The following is a 25,235-nucleotide window of genomic DNA, read 5'->3' as shown; positions in this document are numbered from 1 at the left end:
TCAATAATATGGAAAGCAGATCCTCAGAGGCACACGTACCCAACTGAGCAGCAAATGAAATCAAATGCTGCCCTATGCCCTGGTGCTTGCTCCCCCATGGTATCTCTCCTCCATAGTATTATTTTGCTCCTTCTGCGCCTCCAAGTCCTTGTGCTTGTCCTGTGGCTGCCCGTAAAGGACAATTGGGTTCTGTGAGGAAGTGCCTTCAGCGGGAGAAATTCCCTCAACCGGAGGTTGACTTTTGGCGCTTGCTCTTGCCAGCAATCACGGACCCCACCGTGTGAGAAAATCACCTGTGGAGCGAGGTTCCTCAATGTCTGCACGGTGGGCACAACTCGATATTCCTCCATACTCTTCGCTTGCGCGTGTTGCGGGTCATCGAAGGTGCACTCGATCGCTGTGGCATTGGCAGAGGGAGAGGGAGAGGGATTGAGATTTGCGCACCTGATTGCGCTTCGAGGTTGTTTTTTTTTTTTTTTTTTGGCGACGACGCGAGGGGGGTGATATAGGCGTCGAGGGACATACCCACGGTTGGAGAGTAACCTTGGGGCTGGAGTTTGGTCTGACCACAGTAATACTGGCCAGGCATGCGGCGAGAATTGGTCTTTCTTGACGTTGTTAGATTCTTTAGTGCATCAACATCGAAAATAAATGTGAAGCCCCAAAAAGAAAATGTGAAGCCATCACAGACAGATAACGGTCACGAGTTTAGAACTGCTCAGCACAAAACCGAATCTTGCTCGATGCTGTTTTAGGCAGAAATTGACTTGTGACTGGCTGCCAGTGACCACTTGGAGGACGGTTTTGGATCGACGGGCCGTGTTCCTGAGTGCTGCGCGGTGTTAGGAAAAATCCAGATAGATTGGGGGCCAGAAGAAGATATCGGGCAACCCACAATGTCTAACATACCTTCAGCTCCGTACTAAGGAGGGAAAAACAAGAGTCGAGGGCGGAGGGCTTCTTGTGTGTTCGAGCTAAGAGCTTCCATAGCGGTGGGACTGAGAATGATTTGTGGAACAAGAACGAACGGAGGACGAAGAACGTGAGCTTCGAGGCCAGTTTAAGTAAGAGACGATCTTTGAAGAGAGTAGAGCACAGCTCTGCATATTTCAGCTGACGTTAAGATCCTCGCCGGCTTTCAAAAGAGTTTTATGATTAGGGCCCGGAGAGTTCTCCGGTGTAGATCCATCTATCATAGACCCCTATACTGATTTTTCTTCAACTTTTCTAAATCTTGCAATTATCAAGCAATTGTACTAACTTCATGGTCCTGTATGGCTTCTAAAGTATCTAATTGATTGTCAGTGAAATGCATACTATGGTCAACCATCGGGGAACTTTAATGCTTGATTAATCGGGCATTCAATATGCGACCGGCATACACCATACTCCGCGGCCATGCCCTAATACATATTCTTCGAGACATTTTTACGGTTGCATTTTAGTACAAAGTAAAATAATATATACAGTCTACCTAATGCTGCAGTTTAGAGCCAAAATATCAATTATCCAGGAAGTTATGATCGATCAAAGATGGGAGCGTATACCAAAAGCAAGATGCATGGTAAAAATGACGCCACCTTTAGGGCTCGCGCCCCCACCATCCAGTGGATTCCGGGACATGCAGGGGTAGAAGGAAATGAGAGAGCCGACCAGGCAGCAAAGCGGGCAGCTAATAAGCCTCCAGGGAGAGGTCCAAGAGTGATCTCTTTGGCCTTTGCCCGCAGAGCCCGGACGGAGGCCATTACAGCACAGAAGCAGAGATGGCTCACTAGGAAACTCAGCCAACGATCCCAACAGGATCGATCAGCCCACAGGCCACAGAGGAACTGGCGGCTCGACCCCTTGGTTGCAGTAACTCCAAAACGCCTGGCAAGCCGCTATTTTCAACTGAAGTCAGGACATGCAGCCATTGGAACATATTTACACCGGATTCAGGCTCGAGAAGACGCAACCTGCCAAGGATGTGGTTCTTCAAAAGAGACAGTACGCCACCTTCTCTTTGAGTGCCGGCAATGGTGACACCAACGAAACAAGCTCTACAAGGACCTGGAGATAGATGGAGTTATGAGACCCACCGCAGCAGAAGAATATCCACAAGGACGACTTCTAGGGGAGCCCAAAGCAACTAGGGCTCTGCTACAATTCTTAGCAAACACCAGTGTAGCTCTTTCCCAGGGGCATTTACAGCAGGCGATGGAAAGAGCCCGGAAAGATGAGGAGTGGGGACTGGAAGCACTGGAGGAGCCAAGTAGAACGGGAGAAGGGTAGCAGGGAGGGTAGCCCGAGCTGAGACTCAGCTTAGGCGACACCCACCCTGCTCCAAAAAACACAAGGAGAGCACTCTGCTCAAAAGCCCTGCGCGTACAGGCGGTTTGGGGCGAGGAAAAGGACTAGAAAGATTATAGACGGGGGTCTACCTCAGGAACCCACAGGGACAAGAGACCGAAGGTCATCTGCCGGCCTCGAGTTCATGGAATATGGTCTGTCATGGAATATGGTCTGTCATAGCTTTTGGGGCTCGATATGGACAATAAACTTGATTAAATAAATAGGGCTCGCGCCATGCGACCGTGTTTTGTTCGCAAAGCTCCATCCAAATCGCAGAGTCAAAATATGACCCGCATGGACATGGATTGGCTTAGGTGGTATTGTTAGAGTTGCGGTCTGCGGGATTGTGGATCTTGCAGATCATTGTTGATAATGATATAAAGCCCTAGGTAGCGCAGAGACAATTTATGTATGGAAGTGGTTCGAGGTCACTGTCGACCTCACTGTCGCTTTGACTGGTCCATTAGCAACCTGACAACTCCGCGACAACTGATACTGAGGCAATACCGGTATTTACACAGGATAAGATGTAGCCAGGTTCCATTCGCTTGATTTCTCGCGCGAGACTAGCCACGGATTGAAGCCGTGGATTGCTTCGAGTAACGTACTCGCAATTGTATTAGGGCTTGATATTACCTGAACGCGATTAGGTGTTCTTTCGAAGGATCAACGGAGATTATATCGGGGATGAAATAGCGGCCATTGTAGGTGTCGATCTCGAATGCGCTGGTTCTGTTTCATTACGCTGGTGTCAACTGTCGCGCAGAAACCAATACGTGCTGGGGGGTATATCTTCGTTGAATTGACAAGTCTTGACTGGCTCGATCGAGGACAACGCGCTGCTGTAGTCTCTGCGTTATTCCGGGACAGAGTAGATATACCATAGCCACATAGTACTGCTGTAGCCATAGCAAGGATGCGAGACTCACCTGCGGTCTGGGCATTGAGATGCCAATAGAGATCCGGCCCACGCCCACCAATGTGGGATCGAATAAATGTGCGCGTAAACGAGCAGTGTAGAAAGGTCACTTAAACCGCGTCTTCTTTGGAGATGTGAATAAACACACCACTTTTGTTAACTGATGCCCCACATTTCCTATTCGGGGCTTCACCTTCACATCTCGAGGGCCGACGCGACAAAACAATACAACAACATCGGCATCTACAAGAGAACCACAAGAGAGCAAGCGATATGGATTCAACGGACGATTCGCGCGGCCTCTCTGGCCAATATCGCAATGACCAGAGCACCCTCAACGCCCACGGTAACTCACCAACCACCCCCAACCGCTATATCATCCCACAGCACCGTCGCGAACAGAACCCTAGAATCGCAAGTGGGCGTGCGAGCACCAATCTCTCTCCCTATCCCTCTACCGATTGCACTCCGGGCAAGCGCGCCTCCGAGCAACATGCCCAGGAGACCGAGAGGAAGGATAGCGCGGTGACCACCAGTGACAAGGATGCTGACGAGGAGGAGAAAGCCAAGGAGGAGGACTGGGTTGGACCCACAGGCGATGGCGAGGAGAGACGTACTACGGGCACCATGGATGACGACGAGGAGGCGACGACCGCCGATGAAGTGGAGGGCCTACGGGCCGAGCTTGACAAAGCGAGGGCAGAGGTCAACGAACTGGAAGGATTGAGGGCAGCCGCCGACGCCAACGCAAAGAAAGCCACCGAGGAAGCCCATATTATACGTGCGCAACTCAGCCAGGCGAAGTTGGAAAATCAAGAATCACGGCAAGAGCTGGGAAAGACAAGACTGCAGATCAAGGAGCTTGAGGAGATGGAAGAAAAAGCCAAGAATTCCTTTCTGGTCGAGGTGAATAAGGCGACGGCGGAGCTGGATAAAATGAAATTGGAGCTGCGTGGGACGAAGGCTATGTTGGAGGATGCCAATGAGAAGGTGGAGAAGGCCAAGTCAGAGGCTAAACTAGCAGAGGTAAAGAAGCAAGAACTCCAGGATCTATAGGTACAGCTTTCTGAACAATCACAGGACAGAAGCAGGGATTTAGAGGCCCAGGGGGGGAACGGGCCCATGAAGGAGCAAGCTCCAGGCCCAAGAGCAATATTTGATTTCCTCTGTTGCTCCACAGGGTATGTGTGCACCTCTGAGGATCTGCTCTCCATATTATTGACTAACAATTGCACTAGAATAAATATGATTACTGGAATCATAGAAATTTGTATCACTGCCATTTGCCTTGAAAAAGCTCATTGTGAATGGATAGGCAAGCTGTTCAAGCATGGTTTTCTGGCTCTTCTTTACGCATTGGCGAGTGGACGATGGTTCCTGATATACATCGTAAGCAATCAGAATACCCATGCGAGTATAATGGGTTGCTGACATTTACAGGGATATTGGAAATTGTGGAAATGGCCCACTTCCTGACATGTCCAGCCGAGAATGTGAGAGTGAACCTGGGTGAACGGGGTGCTGCAGGTGAACTGTTTAATGTTTCGTCTTGCTTTTCCCTATTTGATGATTCGGAGAGCAGTCCAGTCAGTTGAATTTGTCACAGGCTGCGCCTGTCGCATAAGCGATATGTTTAAGTCGGGTGGAGAGGCTATCGGACGGAGAAATTATCGGAAGAACTATTTACCCTGCACTGTGCGCGCATGTATATAGAGCCGCCTGACCGGGCACCACTCAAGGGATTCTAATCGTATACTAGAAGTTCAGACAGCATTATAGATTGACACAAGTTCAGAGTAGACAAAACTATACATCCTTCAGGCACGATGGCGCCTGTCACTCGCCTTTTGGCCAGAGACCACGCCTCAGACACGCCCCAGCAACAGGACGACAGCCTGATCCATGGCACAGCCAAATCCGCGAAGATTCGCAAACGTTCGAAACCGGAGAAACCAGATAAACAGAACACAGCTCCAGGACTTGAACACCTACAGGTAACAGGCCTTGGAAGCTGACAATCAGAGAGAGACACCCCCAGCAGAGAGCATTCCAGACAATCTGGACACTGCACCGCCTGCCTTGCCGCTGTTGGACAGGGACATAGAGATGATAGACCAGACTCTGTCAGCCCTGCCAGAGCCTCAGATCCTGGATACACAACTGAATCATGGGCTCACAAGCCATGTCGGTACTCTCCTACAAGCCCGGGCTAGCAAAGAAAAGCAAGAGGATAAGGAAATACTAGAGATTTTAAGTCTACTTGACAAAAAAGTCTCCTCCATGAAGCAAGAGAAACTTCCCAGAGCCTGTTCCTTTAGTGAAGCTCTTCACACCTTTGTGTGCAACTACTTCACCCAACACAGTCCTAGCACAACTGTCCAGGATCAGCACCCTATATCTCTGCCAGCCCCAGCTGGACCCGTTTCATATGCAACCGCTTTCAAAGCGTCCAACCCAGAAACAAAAACCACAAAAAAAGCCCATACAGCACCCACAAAGCCAGAATTAGGAGCGGCCATGGTGACTTTGCAGAGTACCATGAGCGCTTCAAACATGATGATGCCTTATTAACCTGCTCATGTGGCCAGAGAAAAGAGCCCTCTCACTTCTATTTCTGCTGGGAAGGTTGCAAAGCAGCAGCACACCCTTGGGGCTGACAACCAGTAGCAGACATCCTCAGCAAAAAGACAGGATTCACTGCATACGCGGACTGGCTGGGAAAATCCCAATTTTACACAGCCATCTGCAGACGCCATTTGTCACGGAGCTCAGCTAGGATAATGGAACTTCAACTCATGTGTTGTACCTAGGTAGCTATCGACGAGAATTATCAACATGAGGAAAGAAGAAAAGGGGGAAAGAAGGGAATGCTGCTATCAACAACAAAGCAAGCAACATCGCTACACGTGATAGTCAACCCACGTGACCAGGCCGTCACACCATTAGGATGCTAAATGCATCAAATCTGGGAAACCCCGAGCGAGTACGCTGGGTAATTGCTTTCGTCAAGCAGTTAGGACGATGGATTTCTACCTTCTCGTGGTGTCCGGTGTCAGTACCCTCTCATTTTGGGGAGAGGAAGCCGAAAGAATCCAAAGTGGTGCGGGCGGCTGCCGACATGCAGAATTTTCACCTGCTCGAACAGCAGCCACCCAACCCACACCATCAGAGGATAACGGGTTATGAAAACCATCCGACAACTGTCTACTCGATTCGTACTCGAGACCGAAACTGGGCTTGTTTTTCCAGCGGATGTGGTATCGCCTAGACAGGAGACAGGACACCTCTGGGCTTGAACACTCTCTGAGATCGCGCGACACCCCCATGAAAACTTTGAACAAATTGTTCCAATACATACATATGTATAACTCTGTCAAGCGGCGAGGGAGGATACAACTGGTAGAGCAGTGGGTTGTGCAAGTCACTTGGGAGCGCCACGGAATGGCCTGGGCCCAGGATCTCGTTAAGGCGCAGCCACGGGTAACCCTGACCAGGACATCCCATGGCCTCTTACAAGCGGGGTGCACGACCTAGCGACGATCCTCGACGAGCTTGTTAAGGCACAGCCACAGGTGATCGGGAGGACTGCGAAACCGGGGACACAAGCTTGGTTAGTGAAGGACGGTCGGGGTATCCTGCAGGGTCAGTGGGGGTACTTTCAGGCTGCTTTTGCGAGACACGGTCGGCTGGCAGAGAGAGATCTTGGCTGGTAACGCGAAGCAGGGAGACTTCTCCTTGTGGGGCGTGGCACATAATGGCAGTGACGGACGAGCTGTGAGGACTCGACGAGACTGTCTATGTGGCCCGAGAGGACGGACGCGCGTGTCGGTGTGCAAAAGAGACGGAAATCAGCTACCTCACTCGCACTGAGGACCTGAAGTCTAACAGCCAAAGTGGTGTCGTCCTAGTGGAGAAGGTTCTACCTTTCTTCACTATCTCACTCGCACTGAGAACCTGCGGCTGGGTGATGGATGTGATGTCGTTCTAGCTGAAATGCCGGTGATGCATGCTTAAGGAGCAAACCTGGAGACGCCTGGGGTGAGAGGTTTTTTGGCGGGGCCTCAATATCTGGAAGTCATTCATCGAGAGATGGGCGCACTGAAAACCAGGGCAGTGGCCTGAACAAGCAGGCCTGGTGAAGCTGCTTTACACCAGTTGCAAGAACTCGTTAAGGCTTGGCCACGGGCAACCTTGGCTGTGTAGTCATGTCTCTTGGTCCCACCTGTTCAATCCAAACCCCTGAGGGCACAGTGGAGATTAAACCTCCCCAACTCAATGAGGCCACACGATGGCTGGGAATTTGGTTTGACCGGAGATTAAAATTCAGAATACACGTGCAGACACTGGCAGCCAAGGCCAAACTGGCAGCCAACGGCATCCAAGCCCTTGCCAACACAGTACGAGGGGTCAAAGCTCCCCTACTGAGGCAGGCAACAATTGCCTGTGTGGTCCCAGTCCTTTGCTATGGAGCCGAGGCATGGTGGCCAGGGCGGAGAAGATCAAGACAGGATCTCTCAGGCAGACAGAAACTCATCTCCAATGGGGTGGCTGCCCAGCTAGCCTGTCTGGACCGGGTACTCCGCAATGCGCTCCTAGGAACTCTCCCAGTTTACAGGACCACCCGAACAGCCGTGCTGCACTGGGAGTCAGCTATACCGCCCATGGAACTACTCCTTGACCAGAGACGACGGAGCCTGGCCATCAGAGTCCATCAATTAGACACCCAACACCCTCTGCACCTCCGGGTCACACATCAGCCATCCCAGTACATCAGCACCCGCCTACTCCGGGCGGTGGACCTCAAAAACTTCCACCTCATTGAACAAGTGGACCCACTTCTGTCGAGCCCCTGGGATTCAAACCCAGAGCCCAAAGAGCAGTCAGCCACAACCACAAAGATACAGGCCAGGGATGCCTTTCAAAGGTGGCTGGCCTGCATTCCACCACTATCAACGGTAGTCTACACAGATGGGTCCAAAGGAAAGGACAGCAGTGCCGCAGGCGCCGGCTGGGTGGGCTACTGCGGAACCAGCAAGGCCAAAATCTTCAGTGGACATGCGAGGCTCCCCAACCATGAGGTCTTTGATGCAGAGGCTCGAGCGGCCCTGCTAGGCCTACAGGCGGCCCTTAAGGATCCCAAAGCCCAACATTCCACAAACATATATATCTGCCTGGACAACTTGGAAGCAGTACAGCAACTCCAAGGCCAGCCCAAAGGATCAAGTCAACCAATTTTCATGAACTTTCAAGAAGCCGCACAGACATGGCCACAACACCCTAGAGCACCCGGCATACAGTCAGGCACAGTACAGGTGAAATGGGTTCCTGGACATACAGGCATTGAAGGAAACGAAGAAGCAGATAAGGAGGCCAAGATGGGCTGCCATGCTCCCCTGGAACTCCCTCCTCCACCTGCCTCAATAGCAGCCGCCAAGCGGGCAGCCCAGAGGGTGTACTGGCAATGCTTTGCGCAATTCTGAGCAGAAAAGGCCCCTGAACGCTATAAGAACCTTGGCATAAACATAGAGAAACGGCCACCAGAGCTCCAGCTCCCCCGAGCAGCTCTGGGTCGCCTCCTAGCCGCCAGGAGCGGTCATGGTGATTTTGCCGAGTACCATGAGCGCTTCAAACACGACAATGCCCTGCTGACATGCTCATGTGGCCGCAGAAAGGAGCCCTCCCACTTCTATTTCTGCCGAGATGGTCGCAAAGCAGCAGCACACCCATGGGGCCAACAACCAGTAGTGGACATCCTCACCAAAAAGGCCGGGTTCACCGCATATGCAGATTGGCTGGGTAGATCACAATTCTATACTGCCATCTGTAAACGCCATTAGGATGCTAAATGCATCAAAGCTGGGAACCTCTAGGCTTACCTCCGGTTCCCTCCTCTCCTTCCCTCCTCTTTCCCCTCTTCCCCTTTCTCACCCCCCTCCTCCTTTCTTCTCTCTCACTTCTCCTGTTCTCGGTTTTCGTATCAAGAAAACCCCAAGATGCTCAGCTTGCTTTGAACAGCTGTGAAAACCCAAGCAGCTCCCCGCGCGGGGGGCTACCTGTATTTAGATGATAGATGATAGCTTAGCTAGGTGATAGGCAGTTCCGATCTGCCCGTCGTATGTCCCGAACCGGGACCAGGGATTCCCCGCTTCCGCCTCCAAGGAAGCGTGGAAATACCCGATCCTCGACGTAAAATAGAAACACACACACACACACACACACCCGACCGGGCATTCGTTCCTCTAGTCTTCTTTAACGAAATCTTTTGTGCCAAAGCTAGTCATTAGCATCTCTGGGCCTAGCCCATTACAGAATTGAGTTGAAAAACTACCCATCTGTAGAATGAATGAATGATCAATAACCCTCTCTCCCCTGTTGTAAGATGTGAGTCAGGCTATGGCAAGGAAAGGCATTGACGATACTATTGTACTCGTAGCTGTCTAGATGGATGAGGGTGGATCTCCTCTATCCGGCATGTGTGTGGGCTCGCTAGTGCGGGCCAATCAGGAGCGGGGCATATTGGAGTCTGAGGCTCTCAAACATAAGAGCGTAATACATAGATATGTTGCGGGCCGCTCCGTCGCATTCCTTGGAGGCTTGACATCCACGAGCTTTTCCTTTTCGGCTATGAGTATTCCCCAGAGAGCTGAGAGAGCGAGAGAGTTGGGCACATATTTATGCTACCCTATATAACCTACTCCATACTCCGTACCTTGGTTCATGAATGACTAAGAATACGTTACGGGAAGCGGTGAGTTGGGGCAAAATATGGGATCGTCAATTCGTACGGAGTACAGAGTACTGTTGATCCCTTCAGTTCTCACTCTAGAGCCTCTTTAATCACAGGTATCAACCTTGCGCCACTGCGGTGTCCAGGAGGAGATTCCTGACAGAAAACGCTGTCTATCCTTCTCTCTCTTAACCTTCTTGCTCCACTCAGCGCACTTGAGGCTCTTAGCTGTCCTGATTCAACTTTCGACACGACCACAGTTAATCTGGACGACCTCAAGAAAAATTCCTTGGAGATGGCTATTGAAGAGAACATGCTCAAAGTTTATCCCCAAGACAAGGTACTCCGAGTTTTCGTTAAACCTATCGTGGAATACCCTATCTCGTATGTTCTGCTCCAAAGTGCTCTGCGTTCTTGCGGTTTTGCTAATTCATTGACTCAGAGTTACAGTGTTGTATCTCACTGTTGGCTTTGGATGGATACACAGGTGCGCCATGACACGTTGTGATAATGTCTGTGTGCGTGGATCTATCATCGGAATGGCAGCCACCGTACTTTGGATGATTTTCGTTGCGGTTTATACTTCACATCTGAAATCTAAGTATCGAAGGATGTTGGAGGAGCAGGCTACAGCTGATGCGAAGTCGCAAGCTAAGGCCAAGGTGGAGTCGCAGTCTAAGACAAAGGAGACGTTCCGGGAGTTGCAGGGGTTGCGGAGGTCGCAGAAGTTGGAGGCTACAGTCGATGCCGATAAATAGATGGACAGTTGGCCAGAGGGAGAGGAGGGAAGATGGGGTGTGATCGGGGGTTGACTCTATCTATACTCCTCGAGAGGTATCATCGCTTAGCTGTTTGTCAGACATGCAGAGCATTGACAAACCAAAATGGAACTAATATCGTATGATTGCTGTGGGAAAGTCAGAGATGTCCCTGATATCCTTTGATAATCTCTTTCTATTCTTTTCTACATCAACTGTGATATACCATCATTGCTTCTCCCGGGCTTTTCGTATCAATAATCGAAATGTGGCTTGAGTTTCCTTTCAGGACTGATTTACCATGATAGATTGGATCTAGCTGCTGAAGGATTGAATTTCTGGGTGTACCTCTTGAGTACACGCCCATTGCCATCGTTTTATTCCACTTCTCGTAAGATCCTCAAGATAGGCTGACCACTTGTTGTGGTAGGCGGCAGCTGGTCTTCTGGAGAACTCTGCGATTCACGGGACTGTGGATGGCAGCTCGCATTTCCGTTTCATTGTTGGCCAAGATGTATAGTCCCAGGTAAAGCAGAGAAAACTTATCTCTGGAAGTGATTTGGATATCCTGTTAATCTCATGGCTACTTTGACTGAGCTATTGCCTGATCACAACCACTACAAGCCGAGTTCTCGATAACTGAATATCAGACTAAACCCATGCGGGCCCAATTCGCAGACTATCTGGGCTTGTTTCAGCCTTCCATATGTCCATTTGGTAAATCCGGTAATCCTGCGGCACCTGTAGACGGTGTCTAGGTATTTCTGGTTGAGTTTCACTGCCTCATTTTGTTTCGTTACGTGGCAGGATCTTACGTGGTCAAGTTCCGTTCGCTTTGGCTCGGATACAAGAACGGCCGCGGACGGAAGCCGTGGATGGCTTTGAGTAACGTAATTGGGATTCTACGAGGGCTTGATATCATCCGGAGTGCCGAATATATTTGTTCTGGAACAAACTCCCCCGCGGCATACCCCCCCCTACCATTGAGGCGGGTTCCAGCTGTAACCGGCAGTGGTTATATACTATTTAAATATGAGAGAAATCGATTGAGCCTAATTTCAAGGCGATATTCGCACGAAGTCATGGGAGAGAGCGGTATTAACGTCGCGGAAGGTGGTGAAAATGGCCACTGAGGCAGCTCACCGCCTGTCACAGGCTGCGCCTGTCGCATAAGCGATATATTTAGTTGGGCGGAGAGGCTATCGGACGGAGGGGTTATCGGAGGAACTATTTACCCGCACTGCGCGCACATGTATTTAGAGCCGCCCGACTGGGCATTCGAATACTTTTGACCGGGCACTGTACAGTGGGAGGCAAAAAGTTTTCGACCACCTGGATACTGCCAACTATGACCGCTCACTATCAACCAATGATATTTAATTATTCTGCCAGTGCAAAATTCCGGTGTACTGTACATAGGGCGATAGATTAGATCATATCAGATAACGGAGATAATTATCAAAAAAGAAGCGGTATCTCCGGGACTTCTGCATCCAGTAATTCCGACTCGCGTCTCCCACCTCCGGCCATATCTTATTCTTCCTCTTCAAACAACCACAACACGAATACATTCAATTTATATCTGGATATCCGAGAAAACTGCAATGGAACCCCCTCGTCGCCGCAGACCTCCTCTCTCCTGCACAATCTGCAGACGCCGCAAGCTCAAATGCGACAGGTCCATGCCGTGCGCGCAATGCGTCAAGTCCAAAATGCCAGACCAGTGCTCGTACGCTGCGTACGTGAGTCAATGGAGAGACGCAGATGTACGTGACGAGCGGTTGGAAAGTACTCCGCCCGTGCCAGCTACTAGCAGCGCTGGTAATAACGCGTCGCTTTCCAGCGGGATGCATGTGTTTGACTCGCGGAATCGAGTCACTAAGCCGGCTTCGCGGCAGGATGAGATGCAGGAGCTGCGCGGGAGGGTGAAAGCGTTAGAACATGCGATTGTCAGACAGGGCGCGCCTATTAACACACCCGATACTCTAGGTGATCTGTCGGACGCGGGACGGCCGGATGGTGTTGCTGAGGTTGTTGATTCGTTGCCGGATCAGTGTTTTCGGGGCTCGAATGGCGGGACGAGATATGTTGGTCGGTCGAATTACGCGTTGTTCATGTCGTTGGTAAGTTTTCGTCTTGTGTTTGGCGAGCCGGGCTAAACCCAGGCAGTTCCCACATGTCGGTGGTTTCTTGCACCGTGAGTCCAAGAATAAAAACCCCGAGCAGAGAGGTGATATGGACAAACTTAAGCACCAAATGTGGTCGCGAGAGCGACAGAATCACCAGCGTACGTATCGCGACCATGCGTTCCGGCTAGAGGAAATGGTCCCTGCTCGGCCGTTTGCAGACCAGCTGGTGCACTTGTATTTATCGACGTTTGAAACTACGCATCGGATTTTGCACTATCAGACGTTTATGCGGCAGTATGAGGCATATTGGGTGGGCCAAATGAATGCAGACACGGTATTCCTAGCTAAACTGCTGGCTGTGATGGCCGTTGGCAGCAGCTTTTACCCTCCGGAAGCCAAGCCGACAGGAATAGAGTCTATGCACCAGACCACGAGCCGATGGATTATGGCTGTCCAGTCTTGGGTTACGTCTGTGTTTGTGGGTGCCAATATCAATTACGACCTCCTCCAGGTTCGATGCCTCTTGATGCTTGCGCGACAGATAGATGCGACAGACGGGGATATCACCTGGATTGCATCGGGATCTTTAACAAGGTCTGCGCTGACGATGGGTTTACATCGGAACCCACGACGCTTTCGTCATTCTAAATTTTGGGGTGAGATGCGTCGTCGTCTGTGGGCTACGGTCATGGAACTGGATTTACAATCATCTGCGGACGGGGGCATGCGACCGTCCATCGACCTGGAAGAATGCGACTGCGATGCACCGTCGAACTTGGATGATTCCGACCTGGAGGAGGACATGGCAGAAGATCCTGCACCGAAGGCTGGTGTCTCTGATGGATACTTTCAAGCCGTGTTGTCTCGGTCGCTGCCGGTGCGAACCAAGGTTATGGAGATGGTCAACAGTTTGAAGTTCACGCTCACATACGACGAAGCCTTGCGCATGAGTGATATGTTAGTCCGACACATGGAGGAGGGATTGGCTGCATTCGAACATGGCAGTGGGATGACATTTGCCAAGTCGCTTTATTCATTTACAATGCGACGATATCTACTCATCCTACATCGACCGTTTTATTTTTCAGTACTGCAATCCCCGAAACACACTTATTCCCGGAAAATCTGCCTAGAGTTGTCGCTGCACATTCTCTCGATGCTCGAGGAGGATGTACCTCATGCGCACATGCGGGACCTGGCACCTAACATGTTCCGACACGAATTTTTTTACGCAGCTATTACTGTCTGCGCGGAATTACAGCTACAAATGGAGGAGACACCCGGCAGCCAATTGACAGATCTCGTACGGTCGCAACAATCCGTGATGATGCGGGCGGTTGAACGGATGATCCAAGCTTTGCAATCGCGAATCTATCCTAACGGTAAAGGAGACAAAGCGTATATTTTCCTCGGTTTAGTCTTTGCATCGGTTAAAGCAAAGTTGAATGGGGAAGATGTGCATGTTGCGATTGGACGGGCATCGGAGGAGGTGCTCTCGGCTTGCAAGGCGATGCTGAACTTTGTAGAGGACCGTGATAGGGTAGGTATCCTGATTTCCCCAGAAGTAAAAGATGCTAATTTTCAGACCCCGTCTGTATTCGACCCGGTCCATGTGTTTCCGATGGATTTCAGCGGTCTTTCAGTATGTACCCCGAGGTGTCCCAATAAAGTATTCAGTATGCTGACGCTACAGGCACTTGATTTTGGGACACTGTTTGATTTGCCCGACGGACCGGAATGGGATGGACTGGTTTCCGGGAATTGATTTGAGTTGTTCAGCTGAAAGCAGGTTTGTTATTAATGCCGATCACCGAGGTACGGGGTATAAACAGTCGATCCCCCTCATCAACACGTCTCCGTCTTGTACGAAATCCGAATTCACGACAACCTCCAATTGAACAACATGTCGTAAGTACTCATTCTAAATACATTAGAACGCAATGCTAACAACATAGGACCATCCTAACCACCCTCGGCCTCCGCGCCGCTTCCGGCCAACAACCCCCCAACCACGCGGCGGGCTACCTCGTCGCCAACTTCGTCCTCGCCTACGCCCTCCTGAGCACTCGCGGCGGTAAGATTCGTCACGGACTCGACCACAATGTCTCGCCCCGCGAAGATCTGAGCAAATACGGCGAGGCTGCCGTGCAGGCTGGTAAATTGAGCCGGACGACGCTGAACCGGTTGAAGAGACAGGAAGCCGCGCATGCCAACGCTGTCGAGGGTTTCCCGTTTTTCGTTGCTGGCAGTATGTCCTTTCCCTCTCTAATTATTCTAAACACAATTACTAATAATGTGCAGTCCTCCTGGCGGTGCAGGCCGGCGTCCCCAGCGAAACAATCAACACCATCGGCGCATGGTACACCCTGTCCCGCGTCGCATACGGCCTCGCCTATGTCTTCATCGAGTCCGAGACATTGAGTTTCATCCGGTCGCTGCTGTGGTGGTCGGGCAATTCGGCCTGTATCACCGCGTTGGTGTTTGCCGGGAAGAGGCTGTAACCGCTGATCCACTACGTACAAGTACTGTGCACGAAGAGTTAGCGGCACGTTAGGAATAGTATGACGATGTACAGAATATAATTGATTACGAATTCTACAAGTAATAAGTGAGCCCTGATTCGCCCTCGCACACCGGGGTACACGCCGCGAGGACCCTGCTGTAGTACCTTGGAGACTGAATTCACCAATTAGATCTCCGAAATTCTAAGCACGACAACCCTAGTCTACAAACAACCCATAGAAACATACATTCCTACGCATGAACTGGAGACAGCATACCTTGGAGGAAGCCCCCAAGGTATCTCTCTGTAGACAGGGTATATAACAAGCAAACCGTAGCAAAAGAACCGAATCCTGTAACTTTTTTTTTCCAAACCCCAAGAACTCAAGACAAGCAAGCAAGATGGTCATTAACTCCGGCACAGATACCCTCTCGTACCCTGTCCAGCAACCCGTGCATCAGGTTGCGGACAAGAAGAACGGGGAGAAGAGGGCTTTGCCTGTTACGCTTCTTTCGGGGTTTTTGGTGAGTATCTTATACACGGTATGTGTGAGGGCATGTTAACGGAAACGAAACAGGGAAGCGGCAAGACAACACTCCTCGAGCATATTCTTAAATCACCAGACCATGGTCTGCGAATTGCTGTCATTGTTAATGACATGAGTCGGTAAGCCACTCTCCCCCATCAACCCTACCAACCCATCTAACCCCAACAGCCTAAACATAGACGCAACCCTAATAACCCACCACCACGTAACCCGCACCAAAGAAAAACTCATCCAACTCCAAAACGGCTGTATATGCTGTACCCTCCGCGGAGACCTGTTAGCCGAACTCGCCCGGTTAGCGCAAAAGAACGACGTGCAATATGTTGTTATTGAGAGTACGGGGATTAGCGAGCCGATGCAGGTTGCGGAGACGTTTACAACGGAATTCGGGGCTGTGTTTGATCAGGAGGAGTTGGGGGAGTTGAGTGAGGAGGATAAGAAGGTTTTGGTTGATGTGTACGCCCTCCCCACTACCGTGTATTTGGATGCGTGTGGATGTATACTGACAGAGGACTTCTGGTAAAGTAAGAAGAATGGGTTGCATACAATGGCCCGTCTCGACACAACAGTCACCGTCCTGGACGCATTCAACATCTACGCCAACCTCGACACAGCAGATTTCCTCTCAGACCGCTACGGCGATGCCATCGTCCCCGAAGACGAGCGCACAATCTCAGACCTCCTAGTCGATCAGATCGAGTTCGCAGACGTCCTCGTCATCAACAAAACGGATATGATTGATCCTCCTCGTCTCGCTAGGATAAAACATCTCCTTACACTCCTGAATCCTAATGCCAAGGTGCTGGAGAGTAAGTACTCGAAGGTTGATGTGAAGGAGATCATCAAGACGGGACGGTTTGATTTCCTGAAGGCTGCTAGTGGGGCTGGGTGGTTGAGGAGTTTGCATGAGATGACTTTGCAGAATACGGGGAATGGGGAGAGGATGGCGCCGAAGCCGGAGACCCTCGAGTATGTTCCTTCCTCTCTCCTGGTATACAGGCTGAGGCGTTTGCTAACTGTGATATGTGTGTAGGTATGGGATTAATAACTTCGTGTACTCGGCGAGACGCCCGTTTAATCCCCGGAAACTGTGGGATTTGCTGCATAACAAGTTCATCCTCCTTCAGCATGGCGATGGCGAAGAAGGAGAAGATGATGATGAAGACGAGGAAGACGACAACGACAAAGGTGATGACAAAATGGACGAAGATGAAGATGAAACCTCAGAAACCTCCGACGCCTCCGACGAAGAAAGCGAAATCGTAATCGACCCCGACGAAGCCCTCCAAAACAAACGCAACCACCCCGCCTTCTCCCCCCTCCTCCGCAGCAAAGGCTTCTTCTGGCTCGCATCCCGCCCCTTCCAATCAGGCGAATGGTCCCAAGCCGGTGCCATCCTGACCATTTCCTGTGGCGGGAAGTGGTTTGCCGAAGAGGATCCGGCCAATTGGCCTGAGGACCCTGACGTCCGCAAGTCCATTGAGAATGACTTTGATGGACGGTGGGGAGATAGAAGACAGGAGATTGTGATGATTGGGGAGGGGATTGATACGGAGAAGGTCACGGAGGTGTTTGATCAGTGTTTGTTGGATGATGAGGAGATGGAGCAGTGGAAGGGTGTTATGGAGGGTGATGGGTCGAGGGAGGACAAGGAAGATGCTATGATGGATATTTGGGAGGATGGGTTTGAAGGGTGGAATGAGGCCGAGGAAGATGAACATATGCATTGATTGTATTTCCAAAAGTTCATGTACATTCATATTCATATTGATGTTGACATTCACAAGTATAATAAGCATGCATCATAACATTACCATTCATCAACCCTCTCCATAGCCAAATGCATCCCCTCCACGGGCTTCGTAGTCACAGCCCCAGCAATATGAATCTCCTGCTTAGGATCCTGCATCCGAAACCCAAACCGCCCAACAACACCCGCCATAGCACACCGCAGCTCCGCCCTCGCAAAATCCTTCCCAATACAACTCCTCTGCCCATGCAAGAACGTAATCTGCGCGAAATTCGTCCCCGCCCCACCATGCTGATTCGGCGTCTGCTTCCCACTCTCAGGATCCGTATCAATCCATCTCTCCGGCAAGAAATCGTCCCCCGTGGGTCCCCAGAACTCCGGACTCCGGTTTATAGCGTACGGGCAAAGGATGAGCCTCGTGCCTTTGGGGACGGGTTTGTTGGCGACGATGGTGTCGCGGACGGATTCGCGGATTGTCACTGGGACGGTTGGGTAGAGGCGGAGGACTTCTTGGCAGATGCCATTCAATAAAGGCATAGATTCGAGGTCGGACCAGGTTATTGGGGCGCTGCCGGAGGGGATGCGGGCACGAATTTCGGCGCGGAGGCGGTCTTGGTATTGTGGGTGGAGGGTGAGGAGGTAGCAACCCCAAGTCAGGGCGCTGGCTGTTGTTTCGTGCTGGTCCTGTTAGCGATTGTAAGGGTATAGGGGGTGTAGAGAGACGTACGCCAGCAGCGAGGAAGGTCAACATCTGGTCGACCAACTCGTCGTCGGTGAAATCACCGCCCATCATCATCGTTCCCAGAATATCGGCTTCCAGCTCTTTGGCTGTCGCTCCAGAGGCCACAATAGCTGCCCTTTTCTCCTGGACAATTTCATTGCAGAGATCGCGCAGGAATCCAGTCTCGTTGTCAACAACCTCATTCAAAGACCATGGCAGACGCTTGGCAAACCATTGCGGCAGCACAAAGTTGACCGCCAGGAAAGCCATCTTCTCGCGCGTCGGCTCCAGAATCGCACTAAAACTATCGGCCACCTTATTCTCAGGATTATGCAGCGACCGAAAGTCACGTCCCATAGCAGCCGGACCGATGATATCAAGCGTAAGTCGACTAGCCCAGATACTCAATTCGATCTTGCCCATGCTAGACACCTCCTCGAACGGATTGCGCTGGAGTTCCGACTCCATCTCATCCAAGAGCAGACCAGTCTTCTCCCACATCAATCCGTATAACGCGCGAATATTCTTAATATTAAAAGCCGGAGTCAGCGCCCGGCGCTGCTTGCGATGCGCCTGTCCCTCACTCAGAATGAGCCCGAACCCGATGATCCGCGCGAGAAAGTCGCGCGCACGCCATGGCTTTTCGAAATCATACGTCCGCGAGGACATCACATCCAGCAACGCCTGGTGGTTCGTAACGAGCAGCATGGACTGCGAAAAGACATTGCGGAAGTGGATGAGGCCCTCGTTGGGGACTGTTCGGATCCATTCGAGGGGGATGCGGCCGCGGGGGTTGTCGAAGATGATTTTTACATGCGGGCGGCCCGGGATGGTGGGGAGATGGCGGAGGGGGTTGAGGAAGTAAGGGTAGATTAAGAGTCGGTAGAAGGCGTAGAGGAGGACATTGAGGCAGAGAGAGGTGAAGACGGTGGTGCGGAAGTGGTATTCGGGGAAGAAGTGTTGGACAATGTAACCTTGGACGATGGCCAGGCCGGTCAGATGGAGCATTTTCACAGAAGAGTATATAGATTGAGAGTTGCCCCGTGCAATAGATATTCAGTAGAGACAATCATACTCCAGGCAGCTAATATATCCACGGAGATCAATGCATATTCATCCAGAGGCTCAAATATTCGGCTCGCAACCCCATCATTGAGATCTTCAATTCGCAACGATTTCCCCATCGGGTAATAACTCAAACCCCAGCCATACCCCAACCATATCAACTCCATGTGAGCCGAGGACATCTTATTCCGGAGACTTATAAGTGATCCATCATCCAGTGCAATATACGCAAATTAATCACAAGCACGAATTACATTGACAAAGACCGAAATGGACCAATTCAAAGAACTCGCAGCCCACCCCCAGGTCCAGCAGGTGCTTCAATCGCCACTGGCCCAGAACTCCCTGGCCGCGATTCTGGCCCTGGGTTTCTTGAGATATACCAATCGCACGCTGTCTAAATGGAGTCTGAACAATTGGAATTCGGACTCCTGGCAGGGTGAGAAGGAGCTGGTTCTGCTCACCGGGGGTACTGGCGGTATTGGCCGTCAGGTCATGGAGGATCTATCGCAGGCGGGTGCTAGAGTGGTTATTGTGGATATCAAGGAGCCTGAATTCAAGCTGCGTATGTTCCCTATTCCAAAATGAAAGAACGAAGCTAACAAAACAGCCAAAAACGTGTTCTTCTACATCTGCGACATCACAAATTCATCCAGCCTCAAGACCGTGGGAGACAAAATCCGTCAGGCACACGGAGAACCCACGGTCCTCGTCAACAACGCCGGTGTAGGCCATGACGGGACCATCCTCGAGGAACCCGAGGACAAGATCCGGCAGACCTTCGAGGTCAACACGGTCTCGCACTTCATGACTGTCCGAGAGTTCCTCCCGGACATGATCAAGAAGAACCACGGCCATGTGATTACGGTTGCTAGTATGGCTAGTTTTATGGCATTGGGTGAGATGGTGGATTACTGTTGCACCAAGTCTAGTGCGCTGGCGTTCCATGAGGGGTTGAGACAGGAGTTGAAGTTTTGGTACCATGCCCCCAAGGTTCGGACCAGGTGAGTCTTCCAAATACAGTTTGTTTAAACACGGTTCATACTAACGCACGCAGTGTGATTCACCCCCTCTGGGTGCGCACAGCCATGATTAAGCAGCTCACCGACGCCGGTGACCAATTCAATCAGCCGGTGTTGACACCCCAGACCGTGTCAGCGGCAGTCGTCAAGCAGATCCTGACACAGAGCAGTGGCCAGGTTATCCTGCCCTCGCGGCTGGCTCACTATTCGCTGGTTAGAGCGTTTCCGTCATGGATGCAGGAGGCTGCTCGGGGGATTGGATCGGGGATTTTGCGGAAGTTGCGCAAATGGGAACAAAGTGAGCAATGATTTAGTTATGTATTGTTATGTATGATTTGTATGATTATTCCGATTCTGTATGTGAATATCATCTTGTGTACTGAATATGCCTTATGCACTGGTATCATTTCCTATGTACTTAATCATGAGCATAAATACTACTATGACCGATGCGCTACTACGCCTTCCCGATGCACTCCCCCAAAAACACCTTAACCTCCCTCCCCTGCTCCGTCTCCGTCCCCTCCCCAACATACAAATGATAAACCGGCGCGACATGACACTCCCTCTCCCCAACGACAAATTCCACCTTCCTCCCCGCCTTCATCTTATCCACCAAATCCTCCAACAACGGAAGCATAATCTCCGTGCCCCCCGCACAAACAAGCATCCGCTCCACCGGAAAATCCGCATACCACTCCGTCGGCGCCCGCGACAGATCCGTGTAAAAGTCTCGTGCCGCCGAACCAAGGTACCCCCCTGCCCAGGGGCCCGCTACATACTCGGTGACAATGTCGCCCCGAGAATCGATGGTTTGGTCGGGGAATTCGCTGTCCAGCGATGTCCAGGGGCTTAGCATTATGGTGCCCTTTATTTGGGCGCCGGAGAGGTTGATGGGTTTGATTTCGGGGTGGGTGTGCGCGAGATGCGAGAGCACCCCGCCGACAAGGTTTCCACCGGCGGAATCGCCACCTAATAACACCTTCTCTGGTGTATGGGTTTCCAACACATGGCGTAGACAGTCGACTGCTTGGCGGAGTTGGGTTGGGTACTGCGCGTGCGGAGCGAGCGTATAACTCAGACAGAACACAGATAGCGAGTTTGGCTGCGATTTATTCGCGTCGGCCAGCAGTCGCGCGAAAAATTTAAAGTAGCCTCTGTTTGCTGGGAGCCCGAAGCCGCCGCCGTGGTACCAGATAAGCACATGCGAGGCGTCAGGGGATCCGATCCAGTGACTGTAAGCACCGGATTCTAGGGAGACGGTGCGCGGTGGTTGTTTAGTTTTGGTCATGTACTTGTTGTACATTGCGCTTGTAGAGGGGGACACCCATCTATTCTAGTTAACATACTCCGTACTTTGTACATAGTATACTTATTCATAGGTTTGTAGGGACGCACTGCATCTGCAACGGCGATAGTCGCCGGGTAACCTTTCGCAAGACTGCGTAACATATATGCAAGTACCACGTCTTAGCTCGGCGTTGGAATAAGCCGGTTAGCGCGGCGAAGATAATAGTCAGCCAGACTGATGCGATGGCTGGGATCAGGTCTAGTTTCTGCCGGAGGGTGATTTGTGTCATTGTCGCACATTGTGTTGTACAGAACAAGGAAGGGGGGGGGACATCAGACTACAAGTACAAATACATACGGGCTTGCGAGCATCGCAAACACTTCCCAAAGAAAGAACCTCGGTCTAGGAACAGTTAGCAGTCCGAGGTCAGATCTCTCATCTGATCTGAATATGAATCTCGAAATTGAATAGCATCGTGAATACCGCATTAGGAAAGTCGGCTGCCATGAACCGTGGATCGGCAAGTGGCCGTTGATTGGCCAATCTTTGCTATTTTCCGCAATCCTTGCGAGCATCTTTCAAGTATATTACTTGCGTCTTTCTCTTTCCTAAACACTACAATGTCAAACCCTCTAGTCAACATGACAGACACACAGACCACAGATGTTGTCATTATTGGCGCCGGTATCTCCGGCATCAACGCCGCATATCGCGTTCAATCTGCTTTCCCTAACCATTCTTACGCCCTTCTTGAAGCCCGCGATAATCTCGGTGGGACGTGGGATCTTTTTCGCTACCCCGGTATCCGCTCCGACTCAGATTTGTTTACTTTTGGCTTCGCATGGCATCCCTGGCATCAGGATAACCCGATCGCCACCGGCGAATCGATAGCAAAGTACCTGCGCGACACCGCAGACGAATACAAAATCACACCGCACATCCACTTCCAACACAAAGTCCTCGCCGCAGACTGGTCTTCCAAGGAAAACCTCTGGTCGCTTACAGTCGAGCACGATGGCAAGACCAAGACCATGAATGCGCGGTTTATCGTCTGGGGCACAGGCTACTACGACTACAACCAACCCCTGCACTCACCCATCCCGGGCCTGGATAACTTCCGCGGCCAGCTCATCCACCCTCAATTCTGGCCCGAAGACCTCGACTATACCGATAAGAATATCGCAATCGTCGGCTCCGGCGCAACAGCTGTGACCCTGCTCCCGAACCTGGCCGAAAAAGCCCGCCTCTGCACCATGGTCCAGCGCTCCCCGACATACATCCTCTCCCTCCCGAACCGCAATACATCCATCTGGTCATACTTCCTGCCCTCTTCATGGTCGCGCAAAATGCAGCGGATTTCATGGATCTGGACATCCCGCATCTTCTTTCTCTTCTGCCAGTCCTTCCCCTGGCTAGCACGGTTCATCATGAGCATGCGTACCAAGAGCCAGCTTCCCGCGCACATCCCATGGGACCCGCACTTCAACCCGCGATATAACCCCTGGAACCAGCGGTTGTGCGTGTCGCCGGACGGAGACTTCTACAAAGCGCTGCGCAAGGGCCGCGCAGATATAAAAACGGATACGATCGACCATGTCACGGAGAACGGAATGAAGTTTGCCTCGGGCGATAGTCTCGAGAATCTCGATATTCTAATCACGGCTACCGGTCTGCGGCTGCAGATCGCCGGCGGGGCATCCATTACCGTCGACGGTGAACCCATCCATCTTGGCGATAAGTACCTCTGGAACGGCGTGATGCTGCAGGATGTTCCGAATACCTCGTTCGTGATCGGGTACACGAATGCATCGTGGACGCTTGGTGCTGATGCGACAGCGCACTTTATCACCCGGTTGATGCGATGGATGGAAGATAACGGTGTTGTAGCTGCGACGCCGCGCCTGGCTGAAAACACGCACTTGGAGGATAGACGGTTGTTGAATCTCAACTCGACGTATGTCACCGTCGCTGAGAAGGACCTGCCCAAGGCAGCTGATCGGGGGCCGTGGAGGCCGAGGGATAACTATATCTCGGATCTATCGTTTGCGAAGTGGGGGAATTTCAACCAGGGTCTTCAGGTTGCCAAAAAGAAGGACCTATAAACTATGTACATTTATGCAATGCTATGCTATGCTATGATAGAATGCACATCATCCTGGTATACCTACTCCGCACGTGGTTACAACCTCGGCATCTCGGCATTCCTCTTCGCACTCCCCTCCAACCCATAAAGAATCTCCTTCCCCCCAGGAATAACCATCTCAAACGTATCCTGCACAACCGCATACTCAAAATACCCACACCTAGCAATGGGCTTCGTCTTGCGCACATCGATCTTCCCATCCGTCAACACCCTATCATCCACATGAACCCCCACCACTTTTCCAATAACAACATCCACAGTTCCCATGGGCGGGTTCGCAGGTAACCTTAGCGTAGAATGATACACGCATTCGAACTTCACCGGCGAGTCCTTGACCATGGGTACATCCATCATACTCGCATCCTCCTTCTCCAGCCCCGCGCGCACGAACTCATCCGTCCCGTACGGGACCTGCTCCGCGGAGATATTAACAGCCTCGCGGAGATCGTAGGTCGCTAGGTTCCAGACGAAATGGCCCGTATTCTCTGCGTTGACGACGGTGTCTTTTCGCGTTTGGGAGGGCGTTTGGTTCGCGGAGAACATCACGTACGGCGGGTCGAAGGTTAGGTTGTTGAATTGGGAGTAGGGGGCGAGGTTGGTGTGGCCGTCGTGGGATTTTGTGCTTATCCAGCCGATTGGGCGGGGGACGACGCAGGCCTGTTGCCATTATCAGGATTAGTAGTGGAGGAAAGAGGGTGAGGGCCATACCTTGAACGGGTCATGAGGAAGGTTATGCGGTGTCGAGCCCGGTTGGTAGAACATCGTGACGATGATTTCGTTTCTTAGATATTTGTGAACATGTCGCTATCCAGCACCCCGGGGGCTATTTAAGCTACCCTTGGCCGAGCCCCGAGAGTGTGGGGAACTCGGACCTCGGATGGCATATTGCTACTGTATCGGGAAAGCGTTGAACCGGACTAGGCCTAGAATGAAGCTTAGTTGCGTGTAGGTCCACACTGTGGTGTGGTTCGGGGAGTTTTCCGGGGAGGATCATAAGGTGCGGTAGGTTATGCATAGATCATGCGTGATAATGAATATGGGAATTTTTTCCGTTTAAAGCTCAACGTATGAATCGTGTATAATGACAGCTAATCCGAAGATAGCCTACAGTAACCATATCGATGTCATGATTTCTCGGCTATCAGCCCTAATAATCCCCCGCATATCCTCACCAGTATTCATTCATAGTAAACGTAATATTCTGACAAACAGCAGTCAACGCCGCACCAGAGATCAATCGCAAATTCCGGCACACCAGTCAACGTCTCCCTAAGCATCACTCTTTCACTCCGAAGTACTCTATAAACCACCCAAAACCGCAGAGGATCC

The 25,235-nt window shown here is 51.4% G+C and overlaps 13 protein-coding genes across 13 annotated transcripts; 8 read left to right on the top strand and 5 right to left on the bottom strand.

Moving 5' to 3' along the window:
* Nucleotides 1-3,523: 3,523 nt before the first annotated feature.
* Nucleotides 3,524-4,306, top strand: ASPGLDRAFT_22772 (uncharacterized protein; the record flags this gene model as incomplete). Its single annotated transcript, XM_022543218.1, has 1 exon — nucleotides 3,524-4,306. One exon carries the CDS (start codon nucleotides 3,524-3,526, stop codon nucleotides 4,304-4,306), a length of 783 nt encoding a protein of 260 aa, XP_022404666.1.
* A 1,226-nt stretch (nucleotides 4,307-5,532) lies between these two features.
* On the bottom strand, nucleotides 5,533-6,012 carry ASPGLDRAFT_43069 (uncharacterized protein). Its single transcript, XM_022545734.1, has one exon. The coding sequence runs from the start codon at nucleotides 5,803-5,805 to the stop codon at nucleotides 5,635-5,637; it is 171 nt and encodes a 56-aa protein (XP_022404665.1). The 5' UTR covers nucleotides 5,806-6,012; the 3' UTR covers nucleotides 5,533-5,634.
* On the bottom strand, nucleotides 6,003-6,705 carry ASPGLDRAFT_1012219 (uncharacterized protein). The gene is made up of 2 exons (XM_022539413.1): nucleotides 6,310-6,705; nucleotides 6,003-6,262 (listed from the first exon to the last, which is right to left on the bottom strand). The coding sequence occupies exons 1-2, from the start codon at nucleotides 6,604-6,606 to the stop codon at nucleotides 6,185-6,187; spliced, it is 375 nt and encodes a 124-aa protein (XP_022404664.1). The 5' UTR covers nucleotides 6,607-6,705; the 3' UTR covers nucleotides 6,003-6,184.
* Nucleotides 6,706-8,127: 1,422 nt separating this feature from the next.
* On the top strand, nucleotides 8,128-8,562 carry ASPGLDRAFT_43068 (uncharacterized protein; the record flags this gene model as incomplete). Its single annotated transcript, XM_022545733.1, has 1 exon — nucleotides 8,128-8,562. A coding segment is annotated over one exon (306 nt), but the record flags the coding sequence as incomplete, so codon positions are not given.
* A 1,333-nt stretch (nucleotides 8,563-9,895) lies between these two features.
* On the top strand, nucleotides 9,896-11,008 carry ASPGLDRAFT_55247 (uncharacterized protein). The gene is made up of 2 exons (XM_022548125.1): nucleotides 9,896-10,361; nucleotides 10,420-11,008. The coding sequence occupies exons 1-2, from the start codon at nucleotides 10,273-10,275 to the stop codon at nucleotides 10,733-10,735; spliced, it is 405 nt and encodes a 134-aa protein (XP_022404662.1). The 5' UTR covers nucleotides 9,896-10,272; the 3' UTR covers nucleotides 10,736-11,008.
* A 1,238-nt stretch (nucleotides 11,009-12,246) lies between these two features.
* ASPGLDRAFT_1011763 (putative C6 transcription factor) lies at nucleotides 12,247-14,795 on the top strand. The gene is made up of 4 exons (XM_022539412.1): nucleotides 12,247-12,858; nucleotides 12,905-14,404; nucleotides 14,450-14,506; nucleotides 14,558-14,795. The coding sequence occupies exons 1-4, from the start codon at nucleotides 12,340-12,342 to the stop codon at nucleotides 14,627-14,629; spliced, it is 2,148 nt and encodes a 715-aa protein (XP_022404661.1). The 5' UTR covers nucleotides 12,247-12,339; the 3' UTR covers nucleotides 14,630-14,795.
* Nucleotides 14,768-15,365, top strand: ASPGLDRAFT_32441 (MAPEG family protein; the record flags this gene model as incomplete). Its single annotated transcript, XM_022544175.1, has 3 exons — nucleotides 14,768-14,772; nucleotides 14,820-15,112; nucleotides 15,166-15,365. 3 exons carry the CDS (start codon nucleotides 14,768-14,770, stop codon nucleotides 15,363-15,365), a joined length of 498 nt encoding a protein of 165 aa, XP_022404660.1.
* Nucleotides 15,366-15,768: 403 nt separating this feature from the next.
* On the top strand, nucleotides 15,769-17,644 carry ASPGLDRAFT_32440 (CobW domain protein; the record flags this gene model as incomplete). The annotated part of the gene is made up of 5 exons (XM_022544174.1): nucleotides 15,769-15,891; nucleotides 15,945-16,033; nucleotides 16,083-16,370; nucleotides 16,440-16,883; nucleotides 16,948-17,644. 5 exons carry the CDS (start codon nucleotides 15,769-15,771, stop codon nucleotides 17,642-17,644), a joined length of 1,641 nt encoding a protein of 546 aa, XP_022404659.1.
* A 40-nt stretch (nucleotides 17,645-17,684) lies between these two features.
* On the bottom strand, nucleotides 17,685-19,556 carry ASPGLDRAFT_1011456 (cytochrome P450). Its single transcript, XM_022539411.1, has 2 exons — nucleotides 18,392-19,556; nucleotides 17,685-18,342 (listed from the first exon to the last, which is right to left on the bottom strand). Exons 1-2 carry the CDS (start codon nucleotides 19,391-19,393, stop codon nucleotides 17,725-17,727), a joined length of 1,620 nt encoding a protein of 539 aa, XP_022404658.1. The 5' UTR covers nucleotides 19,394-19,556; the 3' UTR covers nucleotides 17,685-17,724.
* A 164-nt stretch (nucleotides 19,557-19,720) lies between these two features.
* ASPGLDRAFT_64038 (uncharacterized protein) lies at nucleotides 19,721-20,781 on the top strand (the record flags this gene model as incomplete). The annotated part of the gene is made up of 3 exons (XM_022548735.1): nucleotides 19,721-20,015; nucleotides 20,061-20,454; nucleotides 20,508-20,781. The coding sequence occupies 3 exons, from the start codon at nucleotides 19,721-19,723 to the stop codon at nucleotides 20,779-20,781; spliced, it is 963 nt and encodes a 320-aa protein (XP_022404657.1).
* Nucleotides 20,495-22,053, bottom strand: ASPGLDRAFT_1011453 (lipase/thioesterase family protein; the record flags this gene model as incomplete). The annotated part of the gene is made up of 2 exons (XM_022539410.1): nucleotides 20,495-21,803; nucleotides 21,871-22,053. Coding segments are annotated over 2 exons (1,057 nt in total), but the record flags the coding sequence as incomplete, so codon positions are not given.
* Nucleotides 22,054-22,150: 97 nt separating this feature from the next.
* Nucleotides 22,151-24,300, top strand: ASPGLDRAFT_43057 (flavin-containing monooxygenase). Its single transcript, XM_022545732.1, has one exon. The coding sequence runs from the start codon at nucleotides 22,384-22,386 to the stop codon at nucleotides 23,863-23,865; it is 1,482 nt and encodes a 493-aa protein (XP_022404655.1). The 5' UTR covers nucleotides 22,151-22,383; the 3' UTR covers nucleotides 23,866-24,300.
* ASPGLDRAFT_117984 (flavin reductase family protein) lies at nucleotides 23,943-24,668 on the bottom strand (the record flags this gene model as incomplete). Its single annotated transcript, XM_022539918.1, has 2 exons — nucleotides 23,943-24,563; nucleotides 24,615-24,668. The coding sequence occupies 2 exons, from the start codon at nucleotides 24,666-24,668 to the stop codon at nucleotides 23,943-23,945; spliced, it is 675 nt and encodes a 224-aa protein (XP_022404654.1).
* Between the last annotated feature and the right edge of the window lie 567 nt (nucleotides 24,669-25,235).

This window comes from Aspergillus glaucus (genome assembly GCF_001890805.1).
Source record: "Aspergillus glaucus CBS 516.65 unplaced genomic scaffold ASPGLscaffold_3, whole genome shotgun sequence".
Taxonomy (NCBI): domain Eukaryota; kingdom Fungi; phylum Ascomycota; class Eurotiomycetes; order Eurotiales; family Aspergillaceae; genus Aspergillus; species Aspergillus glaucus.
Note: the sequence above shows the minus strand (reverse complement) of the source record. Positions and strands in the feature narration are given on the sequence as shown.

Bases quoted from the DNA above. Each gene is read 5' to 3' on its own strand.
- ASPGLDRAFT_43069 (XM_022545734.1), bottom strand. From the start codon at position 5,805: ATGTTTGAAGCGCTCATGGTACTCTGCAAAGTCACCATGGCCGCTCCT.
- ASPGLDRAFT_1012219 (XM_022539413.1), bottom strand. From the start codon at position 6,606: ATGTATTGGAACAATTTGTTCAAAGTTTTCATGGGGGTGTCGCGCGAT. The intron at 6,263-6,309 runs GTACTGACACCG...CATCGTCCTAAC, and splicing joins CCTCTCCCCAAAATGAGAGG to TGCTTGACGAAAGCAATTAC.
- ASPGLDRAFT_55247 (XM_022548125.1), top strand. From the start codon at position 10,273: ATGGCTATTGAAGAGAACATGCTCAAAGTTTATCCCCAAGACAAGGTA. The intron at 10,362-10,419 runs GTATGTTCTGCT...TCATTGACTCAG, and splicing joins ATCGTGGAATACCCTATCTC to AGTTACAGTGTTGTATCTCA.
- ASPGLDRAFT_1011763 (XM_022539412.1), top strand. From the start codon at position 12,340: ATGGAACCCCCTCGTCGCCGCAGACCTCCTCTCTCCTGCACAATCTGC. The intron at 12,859-12,904 runs GTAAGTTTTCGT...AAACCCAGGCAG, and splicing joins ACGCGTTGTTCATGTCGTTG to TTCCCACATGTCGGTGGTTT. The intron at 14,405-14,449 runs GTAGGTATCCTG...GCTAATTTTCAG, and splicing joins TTGTAGAGGACCGTGATAGG to ACCCCGTCTGTATTCGACCC.
- ASPGLDRAFT_1011456 (XM_022539411.1), bottom strand. From the start codon at position 19,393: ATGCTCCATCTGACCGGCCTGGCCATCGTCCAAGGTTACATTGTCCAA. The intron at 18,343-18,391 runs GTACGTCTCTCT...TAACAGGACCAG, and splicing joins TGACCTTCCTCGCTGCTGGC to CACGAAACAACAGCCAGCGC.
- ASPGLDRAFT_43057 (XM_022545732.1), top strand. From the start codon at position 22,384: ATGTCAAACCCTCTAGTCAACATGACAGACACACAGACCACAGATGTT.